We start from the raw sequence: 26,275 nt of genomic DNA, 5'->3' as shown, positions 1-26,275 counted from the left end.
ATTATAATGTGTAGAAATGGGCTTTTTAGCACCATAATCATTCAATTGTGTTAAAATATATAAAAAAAAATTGTAAAAAGAATTTGATCGTGAAAACATGTATGTAAGAAGTACCATTCTTTGAATAAGGCAACATTTTCATTATATTGTTATCTTTATTAATTTCGCTATCACGCACTTAAATACTAAATAAGGATGTCCAAAAAAAATAGTAAAAATTTACGTGAAGTCAATTTTACATAAAATTAATATTTGAGAGCAGTTAAATAAAAATTTAGTCAAATTAATCAAATCATTTAATAGCTTTCAGATATCAACTTCACGTGAAGTCGACTACACCTGAGTTTTAAAAAAAATACCAAATAAGGAAAGATTGACCAATAAGCTATTATAACAATGTTGAGCAATTCTATAATGTTTATCATGATGAAGCATATAAATGCCCGCCAAATTAAAGGTGAATTTATTGGGAAAAGAAAATTTTAAAGTGTGTTTTATGGGCTCGGACATTATTAAAGAGCATAGATGAAAAAAAATATTTGATTATTAAATGTAATCTTTTAAAGTTAATATTTGAGTCAAATTTTTATAATAAAATATTTTTTATATATATTAAAAAGTAATCATTAAATTAATTATTATATATTTATGTATATTTATATATTAATTTACATATTTTTAGTTAAATAATGACTAATAAAAATAATTAAATTTACAATAGTTTAATAAAAAAAAGATTTATGAGATGGTATAGCAATGATTTATTAGTATCTGATTTTTAAGGTATACATAGTATATGATTAATTTCATAAAAATATTTTTAAAATCTTTAGTCACTATTTTTTAACACTTGGTAACAATAATGTTAGCACTAAATTGTTTCAGTTCCAAGTATATTATTTTCTCCAATTTGTTGAGAGAATTTTTTTATAGAAATAATTAAACGACACTTATAAATAATAAAAAAAGTATTAGTTTTACAACTAACAACAAAATAAATATTTTTTATGTTGAACTATAAATTAAAAGGAAACACAATATTAGATCACAAAGAATTTTAAAATGTAAAAATAAAAATAAATCTAAATTTTTTTATTTTTATTAAATCTATATAGATGTGTTATTTTCTCAAGATAAATTTTAAAGTCTTCTTAATCTGTAAATATATTAAGAGAACTTATATGAATATATATTCGTGTACATTACGGAATTAGAGCTTATGTACAGACCAAAAATTTGACATAGACTTAGTGGAGATGAATGTAATAAATTTTTGCCCAAAATGTAGAAACATTGTGTTAACTTCACTTTCAAAATTTTCCCATTTATTGCTACTCTTAATTTGAAATTTCCACACAAGTGCACAATCCACCAAAAGAGATAAAGAAGTAAGCCACTTTTTCTTGCCCAAACTGCACGAAGAAATAATATATTTGTATATTTTGGAATATGTGTAAAAACAGTATTTTAAAAATATTTATAATCATTCATCGTATTATTTTTTTATTTTTAAATATTATAATAAAAATAATAAATATACTATAAAATCATATAAGTTTTTTAAATAATTTCACGTAATCACAAATTCTACTAATTTGTTTCCTAGTGTTACTATGATTGATGTACATTTTTACCGCTAATTTGCTATATAATAATACAGATAAAATGGTAATCAAATGTATCACAAAACAGACTTATCCTCTTATACAATTAAGTCGTAAAATTAATTTGGATTCGTTAAATAATTGATTTACTCGTCTGTTTAAGTAGTAATTTATTAGTCAATAATAAAAATTTTTAAATAAAATTTAAATATATTAGTTCTTAAAAAATAGAATATTTTTTAAATTTATCTCTAAAAAATTTTATCAATTAAATTAATTTTTTAAATATTATAAATTAATTATATTCATCTTTCAATTATTCTATTAACAATTTTCGTCAACAATTGATAATATAAAATATTAATTAACAGCACACATGACAGTTAATATATTCAATTAGAAGCCGATCAAATATGTTTATCAAAATATATCAATTTAGTCTCTTTTTCTAATTACATAAATTCTAATGCCAATATAATTTAGTAACTAAATTGATAGATTTTTATAAATATATTTGATTGGTGTTTAGTTAGACATACCAAGTGTCAATTAACATTTTACATTATTAATTGTTGACAAAAATTATTAATATATAGAAAATGACATTGGAAGATGAATATAATTATTTTATAATCTTTAAAATATTAATTTAATTAATAATTTTTTAAAAAAACAAATTTAAAAAATATTCTATCTTTTAAAAATCAATTTGATTATTAATCCTTAATTCATATATATATAATGTTTACCTTCACTTCTACGCTGACCCAAACATTACTCTAAGAATATATGTTTGGTGTTGACTGTTGACTCTCTCATATAATGCAACCTACGTAAAAATTAAAATAGCCAGACCTCATAAAACTCGGAAAGCTTCTTTGAAATTTTATTTCATCTGTGAATTTCTTTAATTTAATGGCAGAAAAAAAAAATTTGAACCACTCAAGTTGAAGTTGGAGTTACAAGACAGCGAAACTCTCTTATTATCACATAATATTATTAATTTTTATTCATAATAAATATTTTTAAAAAAGTAACAATAAATAATTCGTAGTTGCATTGGTGGTGTGGAGAGTTTCCATATAGATATATCATTGGTTAGAAAAAATAAATAGATAGCAATGGGAGTTTTTACTTTTTAGTTATAATAAATTGACTTGTTAAGTCAAATAGTGTATGACACACATCAATAATTATGCAAACAACATGTCTTTTCAAGAAAGATTTCATTTGATTGTGTTTAACTTTTTTTATAAATTTTTTTATTTATCTTATATTATTTTTTGTTTATCAGTACTCTAATTTAAATTTTTTTAAATATAAAATTTTAATATTATATTATAAAATTATTTTTTAAAATTTAAATTAACAAAAAAATTTATATAAATAATTATATCTCTAATAACATGAATATAAATTACATTATTTGACTGGAAACATTTGGCTCCCATGTAACAAGTTATTTGATAAGAATAGAAACCTAAATAATTATCTTATCTTGTCCTCATTATTTTATTGTTTGTCAGTAAAACCTACGTACGCGTTGATTATATTGTCGACTAATTAATGAATATAGTTTAAATCAGTTGCCTATTAATTAATAATTAAATTAAGATTTATACGATACAAAGCTAAATTAATTATATTATATAAAATAAATTTAAAATATTATAATATTTACAGATAAATTAGTATATAAATTAATGTTAAACTCAGTTCAAAAGTTATTTTATGAAAGATATTGAACAATATATTTATTTAGTAATTTATATATGATTCAATACTATTATTCAACATAAAATAAATATAAAAAATATATAATTTTAATATAAATATTAATTATGTTTAATTTTTATTTTTTAATTCAATTGAGTAATGATATATATTAAATTTAATTGATTAAAAAGTTTAAAATTTTATTTAGTAGAATATTAAAATTGATCTAAGACTTAAGAAGACCATATATGAGGTGGTCAAATAAAATCTACACATAAATAGTCTTTTTATAGACATAATACATGACAGAGCACAATGACATCGTTTAATTCATGTAGCCGATCCCATCTAGTGAGACAAAACTTTATTGTTATTGTTGTTATATTAAAATTGATCTAAATTTTATAACAGTTAATGATAAATTATATTTTAAAATAATAAAAATTAATTTAAAATTTAATAATTATAAAATTATTAAAATTGTATATAAATTAGACCATAAGTAAAATTATAAGGATATTCAATTAAAATTTATTCACCTAACTTCATATAATTATTTTTATTTTTTTAAGTAGTTACTTTTATTTAATTTTGTTTATTTTTGTTAGGTTTTAATTTAAATACTATAATACAATAATAAAACTATTAAATAAAATGTAAGTATGAATATACTTAATATTTTAATAATTGAAAATAATATTTAATTTTTTATTTATTTTTATGAATCATGAAAATATGTATTTTTAATAATATTATTATAAATAAATAATATTAAAAAATATAAATTATTGAAAAAAAAATTAATATATACGACAAAAATACTATATAACTAATAACTATAATTACATAAAAATAGAAAAATTAACAAATACAATTACATATTCACTTAGTATATACGTTTAGCAAACTAAAAAAATAAAAATAAAAATATTATTCAATCAAATTGGTCCTTCAAAGATTACAAATTAATTATATATGTCTTTCAGTTACTCTACTCATAATTTTCGTCAAGGATTGATAATATGAAATATTAACTGATTGCACACATGACACATAACATGTTCAATTACACGTTAACTAAATATGTTTACGAAAGTCTATCAATTTGGTCAGCAGGTCATATTAAGAATAAGATTTTTGTAATTGAAAAAAATAACTACATTAATAAATTTTTATAAATATATTTAGTCAATAACCAATTAAGTATATTAAGTATTATATATGTTATCAATTAACAATTTACAACATCAATCTTTGAAGAAAAAATGTTAATGGAGTGATGGAGGACAAATATAATTAATTCGCAATTTTTGAATGACCAATTTGATTGAAAAAACCTTTTAAAGTTAAATTTAAAGAATGTCTTATCTTTCAAGGACTAATTTGACTATTAACCCAAAATTATAAGGACAAAAAATATTATTTATTGTTTATTTTAAATATTAAAAATTATGTATTTGTCATTTTTATGTTATTTTTAAGGATTAATTTATTTATATATTGCATGCCTGTATAAATTTTTATACTATATCATCTCAATAGTTAATTACCATAATCTTCTATTTTACTTACTGCTTAGTCGATCGTTTATGTATATCCTTAAATTTATAACTGACTGTACAACTTAATTTTAAACTATCAATATACTAATTTACTTTTTCTAAAAATCATAAATAAAAGTGTGTGATTACTAATTCCTATAATGCTAAATGTAATGACTATTGAACAATATTTTTTTGTTCTTTGAAACAAAAATTTATAGAGATACGTTTTTAATAAGGGGATAAACTATCAAAATACATAGTACCAAAAGTTCATAATGTTCATAAAAATAATTTCAAAAAATACGAATGATAATAAATCTCAAAATAATTTTAAAATATTATAAAACAACCAAAAAATCATATTTTTATTAGTATCAAATAATTTTGATATTTAACAAATAACTTATTTATTTGATATGAATATTTGGAGAAATACTTGAATAATTATTCAGAAAATAAATACAAAATATCATAATAAATTAGATTTATAGACTTTTAAATTAAAAAAAATCAGCCATTCAAAAAAATAAAATAGATTAAATTCACTTGGTGTAAAATAATCTAATTTTAAAGATAAAAATATTTTATTTTTTTAATAATACTTAAAAAGACCACATAAAAAATTGATTTCTAAAATCTTTCTGTAAATATATATTTAATAATTACTATCTAGTTATTTTTGTCATGTTTTTAAATATTTTTATAATCTCATTTGTTGTTTATATTTTTTAAAATGATTTTTCTTAGCAATATAAACATTCGACTAATAATTTAAATATTCTTTAAAATTTTGTCTTTGTTTTTATTTGTATTTCTATGTCAAAAACAATTCAAATGTAACCGGGGGGTGATTGTCCTATAAATTGGCATGAACTAAGTCATCCCAAACCGCACCAACAAAAAAACACACACAAAACATGGAGAATAAACCATCACACTTTTCAGCTCTCTTATTCCTTCTAATTTCCCTTGTGTTATTTTCCACTGCAAATTGTGGCATTGTTACTTATTGGGGCCAAGGTATCCAAGATGAAGGTACATTAACAGAAGCATGTAACTCAGGACTTTATGAAACTGTTATCATAGCATTCCTAAGTGAATTTGGGAATTCTAAAAGTCCAAAATTGAATCTAGCAGGTCACTGTAACACTGTTCCTAATTGCCCAAAAGTTGGCAAAGGCATAAAACATTGCCATAAGAAAAAGGTCAAAGTCTTGCTCTCAATTGGAGGTGCTAAAGGAGGCTATGGATTATCATCTGCTGCTGATGCCAACCAATTAGCAGATTACTTATGGAATAACTTCTTGGGGGGACACTCAAGTTCAAGGTATGTAACTCAAAAACTAAAAAAATTTATGCGCATACCTAAAATTAGCTATTAAATTAATAGTATATTTTTATATAAATATACAAATTGTTTAATTTATTTTTGTTGTGTATTTTATATTTTAATATATATTTTATATAAATAACTGATTTAATTTGATAGCTGATTTAAAAAAAAAAGACAAATAAATTCCTTATCTTTTGTTTTATAGACATTTAAATTACTTAAAAAAAACTGTTTAGCGACGGTTTTGAGGAGAAAAAAAAGACTAGCATCATATAATTAATTTATTCACTAAGTTGCATTTAATAAAATTAGGACTACATTTAAATTCTCGTAATCTAATATTATTTTATTTTAGTTCTTAAATCTTAACATTTTAATACTTTTAAAATCAATTTATATCCTAATCAAGTGTAGTTTTAAATGAAAATTCACATGTTAGACAATTTAGTTAAATATATTAAATTAACGAAAATGTTTGGTAACAAAAAAAAATCAGTCAAAAACAGCCATAACTTGCTTTATTTAGCATTTATTAATTGTTGCGACAATTAATGAATGTTAAATAAAGTAAGTTCTGGCTGTTTTTTTTGTCTCCCTAGCATTACCCATTATTTTGTGAGAACCATTAGATGATAATTTAGTCAACTATCAACTTTACGTAAAGACAATATTCTGTAGTCTCCACCTTAGTTTCGCCGGTATAATTTTATCTAACATGGTATAGTTGTGATTATTTTTAATGAAACAAGGCCATTTGGTGATGCTATATTGGATGGAATTGACTTTGACATAGAAGGTAATAGTGAACACCCAGAAAACTATGCAGTGCTAGCTAGGAAGCTAAGAGAATACATGGACAAGAACACATGGAAAAAGTTCTACCTAAGTGCTGCACCACAATGTCCATTCCCTGATCATAACCAAAATCCAGCACTCTCCAAAGTTCATTTCGACCTTGTCTTCATTCAGTTCTACAACAACCCTGATTGCCAAGTTGGCTCAAAGGCCTCAAGCCACTTCCGAAGAAGCTGGAATAAGTGGACTAAAACCATAAAAGCTCACAAGTTCTATGTTGGCCTCCTCGCCACGCCGGATGCTGGCACCGGTTACGTGACGCCGAAGACCGTCTTAAATGAAGTTTTGCCTTTTGTCAAGAAATCGCCCAAGTATGGAGGAGTCATGCTGTGGAATAGAGGACTGGACAAAAAAAGTGGATTTAGTGCCAAAATACATGATAGTGTTAATAAATAAATAATCGTCTTATCGGATATAAAGGATATGTCCGATAAGATGCTAGTAGTTAATTATTAAAATTTAAATAAACACCGATTCTTAGGAATGGTTTAATATAATTAGGATTTAAGTCGGTGTCTAAGTTAAAACTATATGTTCCTCACTAGTATACCGAAGATAATTAAAGCTTAAATTTGCCCTTTATTAGTATCAGTTAGGGCATCTTGCTTTCAAGTATTTATATATTATCTTTTGTACTCTTATATTGCTAAAAATTACTAAATCCAGTGTTTATGTGAAAATATATAATGCATGCTTCTATAGTCAGTTAATCATATGAGATTCATAACAAAATACTTCTTATTAGAGATAAAAATGGTAATATAAAAAGAATATTCATTTTTATATGCTTCTTGGGAAGAGACACACACATCAGTACAGTACATCACACATGGTTGGTGTGTCTCAAAAACTAGAGGTTGATTAAAATTATTTTGGTATATATAATTGCTCCTTTATATAATAAGTTTCATAATTTTGCTTAAAAATAATTTCAAATTTTGTTTTATTTGGATATGTGAACAAAAAAATTAACACAATAGTTAATGAATAATGCCCAGAGATTAGCTTAAGTTTATTTAACCTACAACAACAAAGGTTTTTCTAATTTTGTTTTTAATTCAATTGCACAAAAGTTATTCAAACATGATTTTATTTTGAAAACTACTTTTTCCCCCCTCCCCTTAAAAACAAAACTTTAAAAAATAAAACTATTGTTTTCTAAATTCTAACTCAACTAATGTAATGATTGATTAAACCATCATAATTCTGCTATAAGTAATTCTTAGAACAGCTTAACTAAATTGAATACACAGAATTATTAGTTGTATAATTAACATAAGAACATGGTTTTGTGAATTGTTAAACATGCCACAAGTTAATTTCATTAAGATTGAACAAATGCTATCAAGATTACAACATCCCACACTTTTCTCTAAACAAATCTATCACCCCAAAAGAATGGAACTAAAAATGAAAAAGAAACCAAAAAATATTAGGCCACTTTACATATTACCCTATTGTATCAGCCTCAATGACTAACAAAAAAGGATGCATATGCATGTTTTTCCATACACAACCTTCATACCCAATTTGTTGCATCCTTTTTTGCTGAATGAGAAGAATGATATATTAAAATTACAAAAAGAAGAAAAGAATTTTATATCAGGGTCTCTACTTTATAAAATTGAAGCCTTGAAATATTGTAGAATCATGTTGCTTCTACTCCAAGCATAGTTGAATTAGAGTTCTCCTCCTCCCATTCCGGTGGCGGCTTAACATATTTTCCGATTACTTGTTGCCGTTTCCGCCGCCTCATTCTGTTTAGTTTTTCTATGCTCTTCTGCTTCCTCTTTTCCTTCTCCTTGTGCCGCAAGTTTCGCTCCCTCTCTAGTACGCCTTGCCAGAATACTTCGCCTGTAGACGGCCACAACCAATGCCTGCTTGGGTCCTCGGACTCCGATAACTCGGCTAGGTCCTCATCCATGCTCTTGAGTGTGCTGTATGAGAACCATTTGATCCACATTTGACCTCTACGGCTCTTGAACTTGTGCTGTTCCAGCATTTGACCGGTTTCTGGGTTCATGAATACCATCCTTCGTGCACTATGGTAAGCCCAGACATTCACGAGTAGCTCGAGAAGCCGAGAATAACAATGCTTGTCCTACAAGTTTCATGTGTTCATGAATTCAGTTAATAATGGGGCAACAAATCCAAACTACCATGAAACTAACTACAAATCAAACCATGGTAAAGCAAGTTACTTTCGACAAACTCAAAGGACACCGTCCGGTCAAATGGTGCTCATCATACATCTGTGAATCCAATGCATCAACAAACATTCTGCAAAAACGATGGATCAATTATTTACCTGTTGAACAAGTTACAATGATGATCTTTTACCACTTGAATTGTGATTTGAGGATAACCTTGGATTACAGAAACCAAGCATACCTAGAGAACATGACAAATTCTAGAAAAGATCTTGTAGGTAAAGCCCAGCTGTGCATGACAGACCAGGTGTCACCATCTTCGGGCATCGGCGGCAGAGACTCCATATCGTCTTTTAACCCATACATTTGCCTCATGGCTTCCGAGAAGGTGAACCTTACAATACACAGGCAAGAAAATCAAGATATGTCACTGAAAATATAGAAGTTGGTGAGTTGCATTAATGAGTAAAAATGACCTTACTTGCAATTTCCTGCATTAATGGCATCACAGAATGACCAAAAGTCCTTCTTCAAAGGGTTTCGCAGATCTGTATCCATGCGTACCCAGAAATATAGTGCATCTCCATACCTTTTGGATTGGATAGCATCCAATAATGCATTTTCAGCAGTTTTGGACAATGATGCCTGTTAAAATCAGCATCATAACCTCTACCTTAGTATGATTGGTGAGGATATAAAGAATAATATGAATTTACTTTAAACTGATATCTATATCCGGAGATCGAAAAGTGAATCAGGAGAGGTAAATGTGGTATGAAAGACAACCATGAACCATATACCTTCCTTGCAGTTGCTCTCCAAGACTGAAATCCAATCCAAGCATTTTTGTGTATTCGATCAATCCTGTTTGCAATTGCAAAGAAGGCTCCATGTTCACCAAGTATGTCTCGATAGTAACCATTATTAAGTAGCGGAAGTCGAGATGGTGCTTCGATATCATCTTTACCGGGTCTTCGGCCTTTAGACTGCAAACAATTAACTTCAAGTTAGCAAGAATTGCATTACCATATTATCACTCTACTAACAATTTCTACCACAACACTTGATAAAGGACTCTACTATTGATACATGCATGCAACATACCAGGCCAACTCCTCGATAGAGAGATTTTTTATGCAGAAAAGGCCAGGATCCTTCGCCAAAATAAGGTTCGTAAATGCATAACGGTTGTCCTGTCCGCTCGAGCTCTCCTTCTTCCCTTTCATGCAAATCATTCTTCAATCTATCAGCCTTCTTAGCACTTTTATATACATCCTCCCATGTCCCGTGTGACTGTTCTGTTCTATCCTTCAGCTGCATCAAGACTCAACATATTTAAGTTTGACACACCAACCTTCCAAAAGGAAATACCATAATTATATGAGTTGAAAGATTCAATGAACTTACCTCTTCATCCTCTCTTCTTTTTTTCATAAGGGCCATCTGCATATTCCTTTCTTCTTCCCATATGCTATATACAAACAAATCATTAGCTGCAACTGCACTAATGGATCTATTTTTTTGAGAATGATTCCACTGCTCCTCGTATCTATCTAAAAACGTGTTACTTATTAATGTCCTGTTTTGGTAAGTCAAATTTGGAAGTGCCTCAAATAAATGCCACTGCCATTGTTCTTTAACACTGGGGGATATTTCCGAAAAGGCCTTAGGAGGAGCAACCTCTGACGGAAGCCGGAGAATATTCTGAAGTAAAGTTGCATATCCCTCAATAGCTTCTGAGACCATAAGGTTCTTTCCTGCCCTTCTTCCAATTGAGGCAATGTTACGAGCCATCGGTGATACTTTCCCTTTCGAGATCACTTCCAGCATAATTTGTCTCAGAACTTTACTATTATCCAGAGGGAAAAGATAGCCATTTACCCTGTCATCAACCTATGATGTTGACAAAATGGTTGGTGATTTCATTAGAAATATATATATTATATATATGAAATTCTTAAACTCAATTTGTTGATTTTTTTATTTAAAACAAAGTGTCAAATTTTAGATGCTTTGAAGTTATTATAGAATATAGATGCTATTACAGGAAAAGATCAGGGACATTAGGCATACATATTTTCTGATCATCGGAATATCAGGAGCGATAATTGGTTTCTCAAAGCACATGGCTTTTACTAAAATCTCTGGAAAAGACTGCTCTTCAAGGAAAGAACCATATATAACAACATCCGAAGTGCCAAGAACAGAATCAACATTTGAATCTCCGGCTATGTACTCTATAATGCCTCTTGGATATTTCAAGCTACTTGCCATGGTCTAAAACAAACAAAATATGAAAATATAAGATAAGAAGCTTTACATTATTTATTTAACAAACATAGAGAAAATAGGATGCATACCTCGAGCGCCACACTGTAGTTGCTTGATAACTCCATGCTATGAACGATGATCCGTAGTTGCGCACTTGAATTATCTTTGCTTAAAGGAATATCCGAAAGAAGAGGTAATAAAGCCTCCAAAACAATGGCATGCCCCAACCACATGCCCTTGTACATCAATTGACTCCCCACAATTGCAATAATTACATCTTCTGAGCCATAACCCAACTTGATGCGCAAGTCATCTTTCTGCAAGGACATATATGCATCTGCGTCTATTGATTCGGCGGGTGAACCGGGAATGACATAAAAATTCCCAGCATCAAATGTGGAGTAAATCATCTGTCAAATTATTAGTTGCCAACAGCTAGTTTAGGTCTCAACACAATAAGATTCGAAAGACGATAGACAAAAAAGCTACTTGTTTATGAATCCCGCCACTTTTTGTGAGTGTCTCTAAGCATAAGTTGTTAAATCTGTGCCTATCTATGAATTTTTCAATGATAAATACAAATGTAACTTGTCGCATACATATTACCGGCAAGACATAGTTTGGGAAGACAACAACTGTTGACCGGTTGAAAACTCTGCTCCAATCATTCAATAGTTCAGTTTGCCCATTGGCAACATATTGCCTTGACCGATAAGCAAGTGCATTTTCATGAACAACCCATAAAAGAGGCAACGACTTGAAAGGCTCCTGCAAAAAACTGTAACAACTAAAATCATTCGGGTTACTTGAGTAAAAGGATTTTCATGATAAAACCACAAACACAATCAGCAAACATGTATTCACTAAGTCATTGCTTGATACATAAAAATAATAAAATGCTACGTGCAAAGTCGGAGAGTAAAATCTTAGCCTTATGAAAATAAGAAGAAAAATCTTACCAAGAAAAGGCATACTTGGCTTCAAGAGAGCTCACAATTATGCCATTAAAGCTGCAAAGGACAGACATTGTTTAGGAAGCTAAACCGGTTCTGTATAATAGAGACTTGTTTAGGAAGTTCTTAAAACCATAAAAATTGCTTAGTCTAGAGTCTAAACAAAAGTAAATAACAATAAATAAATAATGATCATACTTTAGCCAGTCCATAGCATTATATGACTTGTCACATTTTTGAATGACAGTAACTGGAACTCTTAAATTTATCCATGCAAAGCGTGCTGGTCCATCTTTAAGTGAAAATACCTGAAAAACAGAGAATACTTGTGCTAAACCACAATACCAATTGAAGAAACAAATCCTAAAATAGCTGTGAGGTTAACACCTTTTTTTCGGAATTTTATAATGTCAATTGATAAGTTTAAACTAATAATTTATTCTCAGCAGCCTGATTATACTAATAATCTATGAGCTAAAACCACAATTCCAATTGAAGAAACAAAATCCCCATATACACTTCTAAGTGCACATGCCTGATTTTATTTTAAAACACTACTCTAGCATGGCAAGGGTATCTTACTCATCCATCAAGGCATTCAAAACTAATAACTAAGTTTAAACCTTTTCTGGTTCCTTTCTTAAATTGTCTAAATTCAAGATTTCTTTTTCAGCTGAATGCCGGAAAGAGAATGAATAATAAAATGTACCTGAATTTCATAACCAATCTCCACTAAAGCAGCTCCAATTGTTACCATAAGCAATTGCTGTGAATCCACCAATAGTTCTCCAAAGACCTTCAAAGGAAATCAAAGTTATTAACATCTAAAAGTATTAAAGTTTAACTAATAATAACCTCATTTCAACTTAAACAGTTATAACTTTGTACAAAACCACATGCTAAGCTAACCAGTAACAACTTGCTTCCGCTGAATTAGCTCAAAATTAACCTAAAAATAGACCTTTCTTATTCCAAACTAAAATCAATAGATACACATTCATACACACTTTCTTCACCAAGTGAAAATTAGGTGAACTAACCAGTGCCAGCTGTGGCTTTCGCCACCCGAAATGCCGCACCGTTTGGTTGAGCAGATTCATTTCCCTACCATCACCACCACCTCTTCTAAACCTCTCCAAAATCTTTGGCACAAAAACAGCATCATCTCCAACAATGTCCAATGCAAAATTATCTAAGTCCTTATGATTGTGATGCAGATTCTTCACATCCCTCATCAAATTGTCCTCTGAGTTTTCCACCACAGAGCCAGGAAGGAACATCTGAAACACAACCACAAGGCACAGAAACACCACCACTGTGCAAATCCATTGCACGTAATCAAACTTCTTGAAAAGCAACCTTGAGAAGCTCGATCTGAACCTCAAGAATAAAGGGTGCTTCTCTTTTCTACTGTTTGCTTGATTGTTACCGAACAAGCTCCCTTTCTTCAATGGGATTCCGGATTCTAAAGAACCCATTTATAGTCCCATCAATTGGGGCACATCAAATAACACAAACAGAAAAAGAAAAAAAAAAAACAAAGCTTCAAACTTTGACCCCCCAAAACTAAAAATAATGCATGCAAACAAGGGTGCTCCAGCTGGGAATCTTCAACGAGGTTCAAACAAATAGCTCAGAGAGAGTGAAAGAAGCTGAAAAAGACTCAAACTTTGAGATTTGAATTCAAGAAAAATGCGAAGAGATATAATGGGGTGTTAAGCAATAGCCAAAAAAATTGACCCAATTGGAAAGAAAAACAGAAAAGTGTGATTTGGTTTTTTGATGGGGATTTTGCTGATGGTGAAGGAGAGTGAGTGTTGCTGAACAGTGTTTTTCAGTGAATTAGTGGGAAGAAGAAGAAAGAAAGAAACAAAAGATTTAGCGTTGAAGAATAGAGAAAGATGGATGCACACGCTATAGAGACAATGAAGCCTTAAACAGTGACCATAAGACTTGGAAAAGAAAAAGAAAATCTATTTTATTTAGTTAGAAATAAAAAAAAATAAAAATAAAAGTGTTAAAAATTGCTCATTTTTGTTGTGTTTTTTGGTCTGAAATGGTTAAGTGTGCTAAATTTTTGGGTGATAATGTCTCACACACGCGTTAAACTGAGGTGGGGGGTGTACACGCGCGTGCATAGCTGTACTTGCACGTGAGGTGATTTTACTTTACGTGGGAGAAAAATGTGAAAAATGAAAAAATGTGATTTCATTAACTCATTATTAGGATTTTTTTTCCTATTTGTTTTTTTTTTTTCCTGAGTAGTACAGTGATCTTGCCAAGCCACCGGCAAAATTGTCAGCAGAAATTGATGCCCAAGGAATACTTGGTTTGTTGGGATAAAATTAAATTGAAAATCTTTTACGATTGAATGAATTTTTAATTAATTTAATAAGTAAAATTAGCCACTCATCCATGATTCAATACAATTCTATTTCTATGTGAGGGAGTTAATTGTATTATGTACTTTTTACAAAATACAGGAATATCAATAATTAATCAATAGACTAATATATTTTAAAAAATAAAAAAGATCTTATGTCATATTATCTCATTTTTAAAAAATGTGATTTATTTAGGAAAAACAGCCTCATAGCCGACAACACTTTAACATAAATTAGATAAATGGTAAATATTCTATCAACAACAATAATAATAATAATAACAATAGTTTGTTTGTTCAATAGTTATATTTTTATTCTTTAAATATTGTATCAAAAAATGATAAAAATCTTAATTATATACTAAAATTAGTTATTATATATTTGTGTATAAATATATGTGTAATTTAATTTATTTTTAGTATATTTTTTATATTTTAATATATATTTTATAACAGTAATTGATTGATTTTAGTGTCTACCTAGAATGGTTGATAAAATTATGCTACATATGAAATTTGGCATGGTGATAGAAAGTAGAAACCCCTGAATTTATCTCTATATACTAAGTTTATGTTTACCCAAAAAGTGGAGGATGCATTTATTCTCTCAGTTAACTATAGCAATAGAAAAGCGACTTCCTTGATATTTAAATCTTGTAGGTTTGCTCTTTGCTGGTTGAAGGGCAACTTGAAAAAGGTATGGTATGACCAATTTCCATGTGAGGGTCTTATCATATGACTTCAAATCTGAACCAATCAATGTGATGAGGTTACAACTTATTACATGTGTTGTTAGTGTAAGGTTTTGGAACCTAGTCCATTACCCTTTATAAATATTTGTCCAGTATCAACTTATTTACCATCACAATTGGAGTCATATGAATTGTATCACAATTTTATTTATAAAGCATTAGCTTTTCCTATTTTGTTATGAGTTTATGACCATGTTATCGCCATTGCTTTGCATAAACTACCTTAATGGTAATCAGCTGTAGGCCATATAGGTCCTACAACAACTGAAACTCTAACTGTTTAATAAGGGCTTGGTCTCCAATTCCTGGTGACAAAACTGAAAATGCATAGTTACTTTGGAAGAAGGTGAATTGCATCCTTCAAGTTCCAACCACTTGCTCATGATCCAGTTCTGGTTTGCAGACCAAAATTATCAAAATCATTATTGACCATCACAATCCACAGATGATGATTAAATTCGTACAGTATTTTTCATTGATAATAGGCTCACAGACTTTAACCTGGTATTAATGACTATGTACATCCTTCAGTATCAGCTTTTTTGAAACTTGACGCACATTGTATCAGGCTCCATAAATTTTACTTCATAAAAATGAACAGGTTCATGGGAAATCACACCCTTTTTGTATCAAAATAATAGAATCCAAGCAAATCCCAAGAAATATTATATTATATTAAAATTAATTTCTGAAAAATCAACGAAGGCCAAAGCGTTTGTAGTCCAACGGTTAGGATAATTGCCTTCCAAGCAATAGACCCGGGTTCGACTCCCGGCAAACGCAATAATCTTTTTCTTTATCTTCTATTTTCATTTGGAAAAGTAAAAACACTAAGATTCTTTTTATTCAGTAAGAACAACGATGGCCAAAGCGTTTGTAGTCCAACGGTTAGGATAATTGCCTTCCAAGCAATAGACCCGGGTTCGACTCCCGGCAAACGCACAACTCTTTTTCTTCATCTACTATTTTCATTTGGAAAAGTCAAAAGACTGAGATTCCTTCTATTCAGTGATCCTCACATGTCATTACTCATTTGGCATTCCCTAGAACCATTCTCAGCCAATGTGCAATATGAAACTAAGTTTCTTCCAGTTTTGAACACCTACCTTCTTTGTTTAATATTTATTCCTTCCCTCTATAGTCTATATTCTATACTGCAGCTTGCGTTTTTTTACCCAAATAGGGGAGTAAAGTTTTCTTTGATTCATAGTTAATCCCCTTCGACATTTCTATCAAGGACCAACTACAAATCACAAGTTTTCTGAAACAACCACCACACCATAAGACATACAACAAAAGCCTACATACAAAGTAAGCTTGCCTTAAAGATCAATTTTTTTTCCCACAGGTATATCAGTTATCACATGTACTTATACTGGGATAGCAAATCAGTCCCCTCAGAAAATATAATATTCAGAAACAAAGCAGATATGCAGATATTGGGAAGATTTGCATATCAAAACTCTAACAATTAGCATCAGCATACCACATTTATGCATTTTACATGTGCCTGAGCACTACAGAACATAGATCAAGATTCACAAGGGTAACAAAGATCAATATCACTACTATGAATTTGTTATCATTTCCCGGCCTGTGGAGCTATACATGGCCATTATTCAAAGGCTTGTACCAGATATGAACCAGAAACTAATAGATTCTAAGCATTTAGAGAATCATATAGAAAAACATGAATTGCAGACGGGGTTTAACTCAGCATCGAGATACTCATGAGAAAGAAACGGCCTTCACTTTTGGCGTTTTCTGCTTAGCAAAGAAAGCTGATAGCACACTTTTGCTTCGAACAGGGACTTGGACAGTGTCGCGTCGGTTTTGGTTGTCGAATGACCTGAATGGTGTAATTGGTCTGGAACCCTCCAATGAATCCTGCAGAAAAGACTTGTTAGTAACTCTGTAAAGAAAGCTTCAGGAAAGTACAAGGAATTTGAATATAATAAATGCAATCCTTTCAACTCTTGAGAATCTTATGTTCAAGTAAAATGTAGCTGCAAAATATTGTCCACACTTCCAATATTTGCCACCATTTCTTGTGTTCAGTATGCCAAACTTAAGAGTGTCACTTCCCAGTCAATTGGAAGAAACAAAACTCAAGGAGGGAAAGATAACCTCCTATAACTAAATGCTTCCCATCATAATTTGTTTTTAATGAAAAATATTTTATTAGCAAAACAGTTTTCCAATCTTCACTAATGTTATTTTCCCTAAAAACTGAATATTAATCATCTTAGTTTCCATTGTACTCTTATTCGACATAGAAGATTACTTTTTCCATTTGTAGGAATACATTATGTATAGTCTAATAAAACTAATTTAATGCTGGATAACTCATCCCATGCAAGCTATGCGATGATATCCTTTTAAACAGTTCATTATTTGATGCATAATCCTATAAAAGCAACAAATATGTCAAGTAGAAAGCAAAATAAAATGATATTATCAGATATCGACCATCAAACAGGGTTCCTCAACTGCAAGGCATTTGCACTTGTCAATGAATATGGTGTTACCTTGCGTGTGCCACCCAAAGATAGCCCGATATTAGAAGCAGGAGCTCCATTTGATAAGTGAATTTGTGCTGGCGATGGTTTCATCCAGGTACTCTCTTCATTATCTGCAGGTATGTAGCCATGGACCATAAGCTAGCTATGATTTCAACATTAAGAAATAACCAGCACCTGACTTATTACTGAATTTTAAATGGTATATTACAATATAACAGAAGGGAGACAGCTATTCCACAAACCTAAAAGATGGAAAACTTCAGGAGTCTTGGCAGAAAACTTTGGGGTCTCGATGCTGCAAAAGTATAGTGTAATGCCATTTGTGCCTCGTGTGTAAAACAGAAAAAGCAGCAATCATGCATGACCTCAAATATTAAAACTTTTCCAAACTTACATTGGTGAAGCATGTGAAACTCCTTTTAAGGTTGACTTAGTCTCTGATGCTAAATGCCATGAAAGAGTTTTTGATGCAGGGGTACCTATATGTAAAAATATACATTCCAATTAGCAATATAATATTCACTTATGTCCAAAAGGAAAAGAATAAGATCCATGTCAAAAACTCTAGAAGGGGCAAAATTTTCCCCACTGCATACCTGAAGATTGAAAACGAGTTCTGGTTTGAAATGGATTTTGTCTTGCATCAATCTGTATGTGTGGACTGAAATGCACCTTTTTATTGACAGAATCTAGCTTGCATTGATAAACAAACATAGGCAGCCATAAGTAAAATAAATAAATAATAGAGTTTTCCAATGCCAATAGTAATTTCAGATGAATAGAAAACAAAAAATCATACTTGGTAAAATGTAGTGCTTGTGATGTCTGGGAATGATTGCCAACAATTGCTGTTGCCGAAGACCTTCTTTATCCGTGTAAATTTGGCATGTAAGAAGTTTCTGCAAGTAAGAGATATGTTACTTTAATTGATCTTTGGTCTAATTGAACATAATTTTGCAGAAGAGCTTGTAGTTACCTGAGTTACAGTAGAGACCCTCAAATCCATAGTTGATACATCCAACGTTTGCTGATCTAGAAGATCAGTTAACTTGCACGCAACAGTTCCCAGATGATCAACAGCATTCACAAGAGCTCTTACAGCATAATCTTTCAAGTTGTCAAGTACCCTAATGCATGAATAATCCACAAATGACGAAAGTTCCCTTCAACATTTGACACAAAGGAGAATGGACACAGAGCATGTTGTTGCTACTCATTTACATCAGCTGGCAAGACTTAAAAAGTTCATGCATACACATTTGTAAATGTTTTCATTTCATTTAATTTACATAATGCAAATTACTCATGTTATTTAATGGTTTTACTATCTCCAAAGTTAAAAGCTTATTGCTGGCATTTCATCCCTAACATACAGTACTAGCATTTATCAAAATGACCTAGCAGAATGAAACTTAAAAGTTCGTTCATATATTATTCACATCTCTTGTAAAAACCAGTTAGGAAAAACTCAGCCACTAACTTTTTTGTCTGATTGGGAAAGCTTCAATCATTTACATAGCAAAGCAGTTGAAAAAATGAGGTTTAGATGACTCTGCCTTCAGATCAGGTTAAAACAGGGAAAAAGAACTCATCAACAAAACAAATATGCTTACATTTGTTTCTGTTCACTATTGAGATAAGATTTTTCACAGTATTCTGCGGCAGAATAAAGTTGAGGCCTCAGGTTCTTAAGCTCCTGAAATGACCATAATATAAAGATCAAATGACTATCAATGCAATTTGCATACTTTAAACTTTTAAAGTTTAAATCATAGCCAATATAAGGATAAATAACTAAGCCAGAAAAGTAAATGTAAGTTATATATAGGTACAATAATCCTGTAAAAATCCACAAGCATTATATCATCTGGAATCTCAACTTACTTAATGCCACACATTAGTATAGTTTGTATCTACTATTAGCCAAAATTAACCTCAATTCTAATAATTTAATGTATAATAAGATATCTTAAATTTCGAGTAACATGATAAGTCCCCCCTCCCTCCCTCTGCTCTCTTCCAACCCTTTACCTCTCCTATATTACATATTGTAACTCAACACAATTGTTTCTTACTTCCATCCCCAGAGGTTTCAATGCAACTGCTTCCACACGTCAAATTCAAATCTCCTTCACCACATTCTCATTTTTTAAAGTTGTAACATGGTTCTAAATTGCAGTCGGCATCAATTGCGGCAGAAATATTCACCATTCGCTACAGCAATTCCACTTCCATCGGCCGCAAATTTTTCACATCCGCAACGGCAATTTACAAAAACATAACTCTTCAGAAACATATATATATCCTACTAAATTCAGCTGCTATAAACTTGTAGTTTCTTATAATTAAGTAATCCACACTCGCTAACAATTAAACTATCTATTTTCAGCAACATCCTCGGTCGCACGGTTTCAAATTTAAGTCAACAACTGTTATTAGCAATGCAAGCGCACAGCTTAAGAAACGACGCGATTCTCACCGCATCAAAACAGAACTCAACTTCGCCACCAAACCAGAGAGAGTAACCGAAAGTCAAAAAGTCAACACAGCGAAAAATAAACGCAGATCTGAGCTGAGAATGAAACAGTGAGAAGAAGAATGAGAGAGAACCTGCAAGGCGTTGACGAAGCTCTTGCTGCGCTCCATGGAAGCCTCGTCGAAGGTCATGGCGGAGTTAAGAGGCGTTGTAGTTGGACGCTCTACCTCCATTGATTTTTTATAACTACGCTTAAAACGTAACTAACTCAGAAGCGTGTGAAACGGAACGTAACTAACTTGTGCATAAAACGTAACAAACTCAACCAAACGGTTAGAAACGAAGAACTGCTACCATTGTGTTCAGTGTTGTTATGATTAATCAGAGAGAAGGAAACTTGTTAAAGAAGAGAGAGGGAAAGATTGAAGAAGGAGAATGGAAAGAAAGGGGGAGGAAAAGAAAAGAAAAGAAAGGGAGTGAGCTTTTTGTTTGTGTTTTTTTCTTTTGGAAAATAATAAAAGGTTACTGAATATTATTTTTCGTTTTGGTGTTAAATAAACAGGATGAGAATATTTAATGCGGTTCCACGTGGCGCGGTGGTTAGTTGACGCCAACCTCCACTTCGCCCCACGCTGCTTTGCTTTAACTTGAAAAGACATCACTACCCTCCCCTCGTATTTATCACAGTCACTCGTACAAGCTGCTCAGTGCAGCTGACATCGCAGCTCTGCTACGTATAATAACCACGTATATACTTATTTGGGAGATATTTTTTTAAAATAAATAAGATAAATATAACATTTACTCGAGTAAATTTAAGAGTATTTAATTATTTATTTTTTAAATTAGGATAAAATATATTTTTATTTTTTAAATTTGTCAAATTTTAAAAAAATTTTAAATTTTATTTTATTTTAATTTTATCTTTAAAATTTTCGATTTGCATTAAAAATATTACTGACATCTAAATTTTAAAATTTTTTGAATCAATTAAACAATAATGCATGACATTTATATTTAATTTGTTTATGTTAAAAATAATTTTTATAAAATTATTGCTAAATTTATTCTAATTTTTTTTAAAATTAGTGGCCAGAGACATATATTTAATACAAATAAAAAAATTTTAAGATAAAATAAAATCTAAATATATTTTTAAAATTTTTTTAATAAATTTTAAAGACAAAAAATATAATTTATTTTTTAAATTATAATAGACATTTCATCTACAGTAAAAATGAAATATTTATATATGGAAGTGAATGTTATTTGCAATGTATATACATATTATAGGAAAAACTACCAAAAGTACCCATGAAGTTTACGAACGCTGACAAAAATACCCATAAACTAAGAAAATTAATGATGTACCCATGAAAAATGGGTTTCGTATGACAAAAGTATCCAAATTCTAATTTTTTTTTGTTAATTTTTTAATAAAATTTCCAAACTACCCTCCCTCTCAACCTCAACTCACTTTTTCAACCTTCCATAATCTAACTTGTACCTTTAAAACCTTTGTCATGGAGTCCAAAACTATTCCTATAATAGACCAGGCCAAAATCAATGGTGGTGGTGGTAGAGGACTTCGACCGATTCCTAGCAGATAAATTTAGTATGGTGAACTCTTTTTCATTTTTTTCGCCAATACCTTCACACAAAGAAAGCCCTCAAATTAAGAAAAAAAAGGAAAAAACAAATGAAACGATTAAAAACTGTTCCTTTATGATTCTTTATCTGATTCTTCATCGGTATTGATTTATTCTTTTGTTAATCAATCTTCTGTTGCATTATTATCCAAAATTTTCACCATAAAAGATTCATTTCATCTGTTATAGGAGTAGTTTTGGACTCCATAGCAAGTTTTAAAGGTGCATGTTGAATTATGAAAGATTAAAAAAGTGAGTTGAGGTTGATGGTGGGGATAGTTTGGGAATTTTATTAAAAAAATCAACAAAAAATTAGGGTTTGGATACTTTTGTCATATGAAACTCATCTTCCATGGGTACATCATTAATTTCCTTAGTTTATGGGTACTTTTGTCAGCATTCGTAAACTTCATGGGTACTTTTGGTAGTTTTTCCTATTTCAATTTAAATATGTATATTTTTTGTTATTTATATCAATTTCTTTTAGCAGATAATATATATATATTAAGATTATATACTCATTTTCTAAATTAAGTGTACATTTGTATCCTTCATATATGTAGTTTAAAATGAAAAAGTTATAGATTGTATAAGGTTAATGTAAATTAAATTAATTATATTAGTTAATTGTTTATATTGTTTATATTTCTAAAGTAAAATTTTAATTCGAATCTTATGAACAAAGCTGTTCAACTTAAAATAATAAAATATTAATTAAATTTTAAATGTTAAAAGAGAAATAGATTTGACTCATAATCATTCTTATATTATACTAGGGTATATTTAGATTATTTAAATGTGACATTTATTTATTTTTAAACATAATTTGTGAATAAGAAAGTTGCTTTCTTTGAGAAAATATCAAAATCAAAATAAACCTCATCATTTAGTAAAACCTGATGAGTATGGCTACAGTATACAATACTGTATTACTGTATGTATACGGTGGGTCACCGGTAATGTGTCAAGTGTCAACTTGCACTCACCGCCACCAAACACCAAACTACACCTAATATAACATCCATTCAATAATTAATTATTGCACCTAAATGCCTAATAACAGGTGGGTCACTCTAGGGTAAAGATTCAACTTCATACAGATATACAGATTTTTGTCTTTTAGTGGTTTTAAAGTGTGTTATTAAAAAGTGTTGTTTAAGTGGAAAGTGTTGCTTTTGAATCGTTACTTTGGCTCTGATACCAATTTTTTGCATTTCAATTAAAATTTTGTTTTGCTCATGTTTAAATATTAAATATTTAATTTAAATTTTTTTATTTTTTGGATATTTTTGGACTTGTTTATTTTTTTACAATTAGAAAAAAAGGTTGTTGAAAATGAAGGAGTGAAGATGGGTTTATATAGGGGTGGAGAGAGGGGTAGGGTTCGGCTATGTGAGGGTGAGTTTGGTAGGGAAAGTGGTTTGAATTTGAATGGTGAGGTATTTTTGCATTTCAATTAAAATTTTATGAAATATTTTTCTTGGAATTTTTGAAAAAATCTTTCTTGGGTTGGATTTGCATTATTAAAATCTTTTATTTCTTCTAGCAATTTTTCTATTTCTCTTGTTATACATTCTATACAATTTTTACAGAATTGTTCTACTTCTTCTCTATTTCTTGTGTAAATGTTATTATTCTGTAATCTTACTTCATAATATCTTTTTTGATTTTTCTGAAAATCTAAATCATTTTTTAAATCTTGTAGTGTTTGATTTGCTATACCAGGCATTTTATATGCTTTTTAGATTAAAGGATCTTATAAAGGTGATAAAAGTACTTGTAATTCTTGTTCAGATTCAATTTGTACTTGTTCTAAAGGTTCAGCCTGTAGAGGTTGTATTACTTGAATGTTTTGAACATGTATTCTTGATTCAAAAGTTTGTAACGCAATCATATTTTGTACATGAAGATAATGCAATCTTCGAGCACGATAAATCTGTTTATTCTTAATTTTTTCTTTTAGATTTTTGACTGATTTTTTAGTTTTAAAACGTTGTATTAATTTTCTTGTTTTAATTATCTTCTTATTTATCTTTTTGATTTCTGCTTCTAAATCTGAAGATTCATTTGTTAGTTTTCTTATTTTCATGGCTATAGCCAAAAACCTTGTTTTCATATTTCTTTTAGTAGTTTTTAATGAAATAAGTCTTTTTTGGAAAACTTTCATATTGAAATTTCAGCATCTTCTGCCATAGATTCATGATTATTTTCTAAAGATTCTATTATTTTTTCTAATTCTTTGACTTCTTTTTTTAGATTATTATAAGATAATACTAAAGCTTCGAAAGCTCTTTGATTTATTTCAGAAAACCTTAAATATTTCAAATGATTTTCTCTTTCAAAGAGTTCTTGTTTCTTATTTTGATAAGACACATATATTTCTTCTTTATTTATCGTCATAATTTATTATTCAGAGTTTCATTCAATTTTTCAATTCTTTTTGTTAACTCCTATATTTCAGAATCTTTTTCTTCAGCTTTTAAATGAGATAAACTTAGAGGACTATTAATTTTAGATTCTCTTATTCGAAAACTAGAGGAACATGATTTTCTTGATGGTTCCCTTAATAATAAAACTGGTTTTTCAATAGGTTTGCGACTTGGTGTTTCAGTTTTGACAACCTTCTGGAATAAATCATCAATATAAATTCCTTATTTGTTTTTAAATTCTATACTATGATGACTATTGGTTAATGCATAGTTTATTGCATATGTAATTGAAAAAGGTTCGTCGTTTTGTTCCATTAAACTTTGTCTATGAAATTTATAAGCTAAGCTTATGGATCTATCAAAATTCTTTGTTGATAAGGGGATAGCATATCCAATATGGGTATTAAATTTAACATTTACATTTGCCAAATTTCCATGAATAATTCCAATTATTTGATCTGTGGGATCAATAATTCTTTTATCACAGATTGCTAAACTTATTGGTGAATTAATTCCTTTCATATATGTTGATTTTACTAAAACTTGGATAGTACTAATATGAATCCATCCGATCTTAGATCTTTTTTGTTGATCTTTAATTTTCTTTATTTGTTCATTTATTTGTTCTTCATCTATTAGAGCTATTTCAAGTTCTCCATTAGCAGATTCTATTTTTACAGGTGCTTCAAACTGCATTTTTCCATAATATATTATGTTCTTTCTATTAAAAAGTTCTCTTAAAAAACTTTGTTTAAAATTCTCATTTGCTTTGAGATATAGTTCTGATTTTAAAATGGCTTGTTTTTCATTATCAAGTAAAGCAGCTATTTTATAATAATCAGATTCTTCAGTTATTTCCAAATTTTCTAAGTAATTCATAATATAAAAAGATTGAGATGAAGATGTACCTTTCTGGAGATGAACTTTTATTTAATGTTATTTTACAATAGGTAATTTTTCTCCAGAGGGGAGATTTTACAAATTAACTCCAGAGGGGAGTTTCTTATAATTATTTTTCTAATGGATCAGACTCCAGAATCGCCTCAGCTACTTCCTCTTCACCCTCCTGGCCTGTGAGTACTTTAAGCTTCCTGCTTTCTGATTTCTGATGCTCTATCAAATGACTTAGCACTCTATTTATAATGGTTGGGTCTGATGGACAAATCCCATCCTTACCCTTCTTATGACGTCATTGCTTATGTCATTGAGCAATAATTCGCACCAACTACATTATTGGTGCTTTGTGACGTAAGCTCTTACATCATTCAACAATAATGTTGATGGATGACTCAGATGTCTCATCCTCTTCTTTTCCCACGTGGGTGGGGTCTTCAGCATTGTTGCTTTCTTCAGTCATTTCTGAGGCGCACAGCTGGCACCTATGGTCTTCTTTGTCTTTTAGTAAATGGCATAGATTCCTCCTTATCCCGTCAGGAAGTTTTTCCAGTAATCCAGAAAAGTTGTAAAATGCTGATTCAAAATCTACTAGGAGTCTCATTTCTCTTGATTCAATTTGGTTTTTCTTACTAGAGACAATTAGAGTGTTTCTACTTTTGTAGTTTATTCTTGTTCTGGATTCTTTGTTTATTTTTTGGGCTCTCTCGAAGACTCTTGCCAATGTGCTGGCCAATCTTCCTT

General features: G+C 29.8%; 3 protein-coding genes and 2 non-coding genes across 6 annotated transcripts; 3 read left to right on the top strand and 2 right to left on the bottom strand.

Annotated features, from left to right (window-relative positions):
• The first annotated feature begins 5,767 nt into the window (after positions 1-5,767).
• LOC130961867 (basic endochitinase-like) lies at positions 5,768-7,746 on the top strand. Of its 2 annotated transcripts, XM_057887903.1 has the most exons (3): positions 5,769-5,899; positions 6,002-6,191; positions 6,947-7,746. In XM_057887903.1, exons 1-3 carry the CDS (start codon positions 5,782-5,784, stop codon positions 7,446-7,448), a joined length of 810 nt encoding a protein of 269 aa, XP_057743886.1. In that variant the 5' UTR covers positions 5,769-5,781; the 3' UTR covers positions 7,449-7,746. The 2 variants fall into 2 exon arrangements, with proteins under 2 accessions (XP_057743885.1, XP_057743886.1); XM_057887902.1 differs by having other exon boundaries at positions 5,768-6,191; positions 6,947-7,745.
• A 619-nt stretch (positions 7,747-8,365) lies between these two features.
• On the bottom strand, positions 8,366-14,315 carry LOC130961699 (uncharacterized). Its single transcript, XM_057887680.1, has 14 exons — positions 13,467-14,315; positions 13,136-13,222; positions 12,625-12,734; positions 12,433-12,483; positions 12,080-12,251; positions 11,563-11,883; positions 11,276-11,479; positions 10,610-11,095; positions 10,307-10,516; positions 10,003-10,188; positions 9,684-9,847; positions 9,444-9,596; positions 9,254-9,332; positions 8,366-9,153 (listed from the first exon to the last, which is right to left on the bottom strand). The coding sequence occupies exons 1-14, from the start codon at positions 13,902-13,904 to the stop codon at positions 8,701-8,703; spliced, it is 3,114 nt and encodes a 1,037-aa protein (XP_057743663.1). The 5' UTR covers positions 13,905-14,315; the 3' UTR covers positions 8,366-8,700.
• A 1,957-nt stretch (positions 14,316-16,272) lies between these two features.
• TRNAG-UCC (transfer RNA glycine (anticodon UCC)) lies at positions 16,273-16,344 on the top strand. Its single transcript has one exon. It is a non-coding gene; the product is annotated as a tRNA-Gly (tRNA).
• Positions 16,345-16,431: 87 nt separating this feature from the next.
• Positions 16,432-16,503, top strand: TRNAG-UCC (transfer RNA glycine (anticodon UCC)). Its single transcript has one exon. It is a non-coding gene; the product is annotated as a tRNA-Gly (tRNA).
• Positions 16,504-16,849: 346 nt separating this feature from the next.
• LOC130960343 (protein ABIL1) lies at positions 16,850-21,084 on the bottom strand. The gene is made up of 9 exons (XM_057885727.1): positions 20,694-21,084; positions 19,697-19,779; positions 19,060-19,210; positions 18,883-18,982; positions 18,680-18,772; positions 18,478-18,562; positions 18,326-18,378; positions 18,090-18,193; positions 16,850-17,448 (listed from the first exon to the last, which is right to left on the bottom strand). Exons 1-9 carry the CDS (start codon positions 20,790-20,792, stop codon positions 17,290-17,292), a joined length of 927 nt encoding a protein of 308 aa, XP_057741710.1. The 5' UTR covers positions 20,793-21,084; the 3' UTR covers positions 16,850-17,289.
• Between the last annotated feature and the right edge of the window lie 5,191 nt (positions 21,085-26,275).

This window comes from Arachis stenosperma, chromosome 2, assembly GCF_014773155.1.
Source record: "Arachis stenosperma cultivar V10309 chromosome 2, arast.V10309.gnm1.PFL2, whole genome shotgun sequence".
NCBI classification, from domain to species: domain Eukaryota; kingdom Viridiplantae; phylum Streptophyta; class Magnoliopsida; order Fabales; family Fabaceae; genus Arachis; species Arachis stenosperma.
This window is presented reverse-complemented; position numbering and strand designations above follow the sequence as displayed.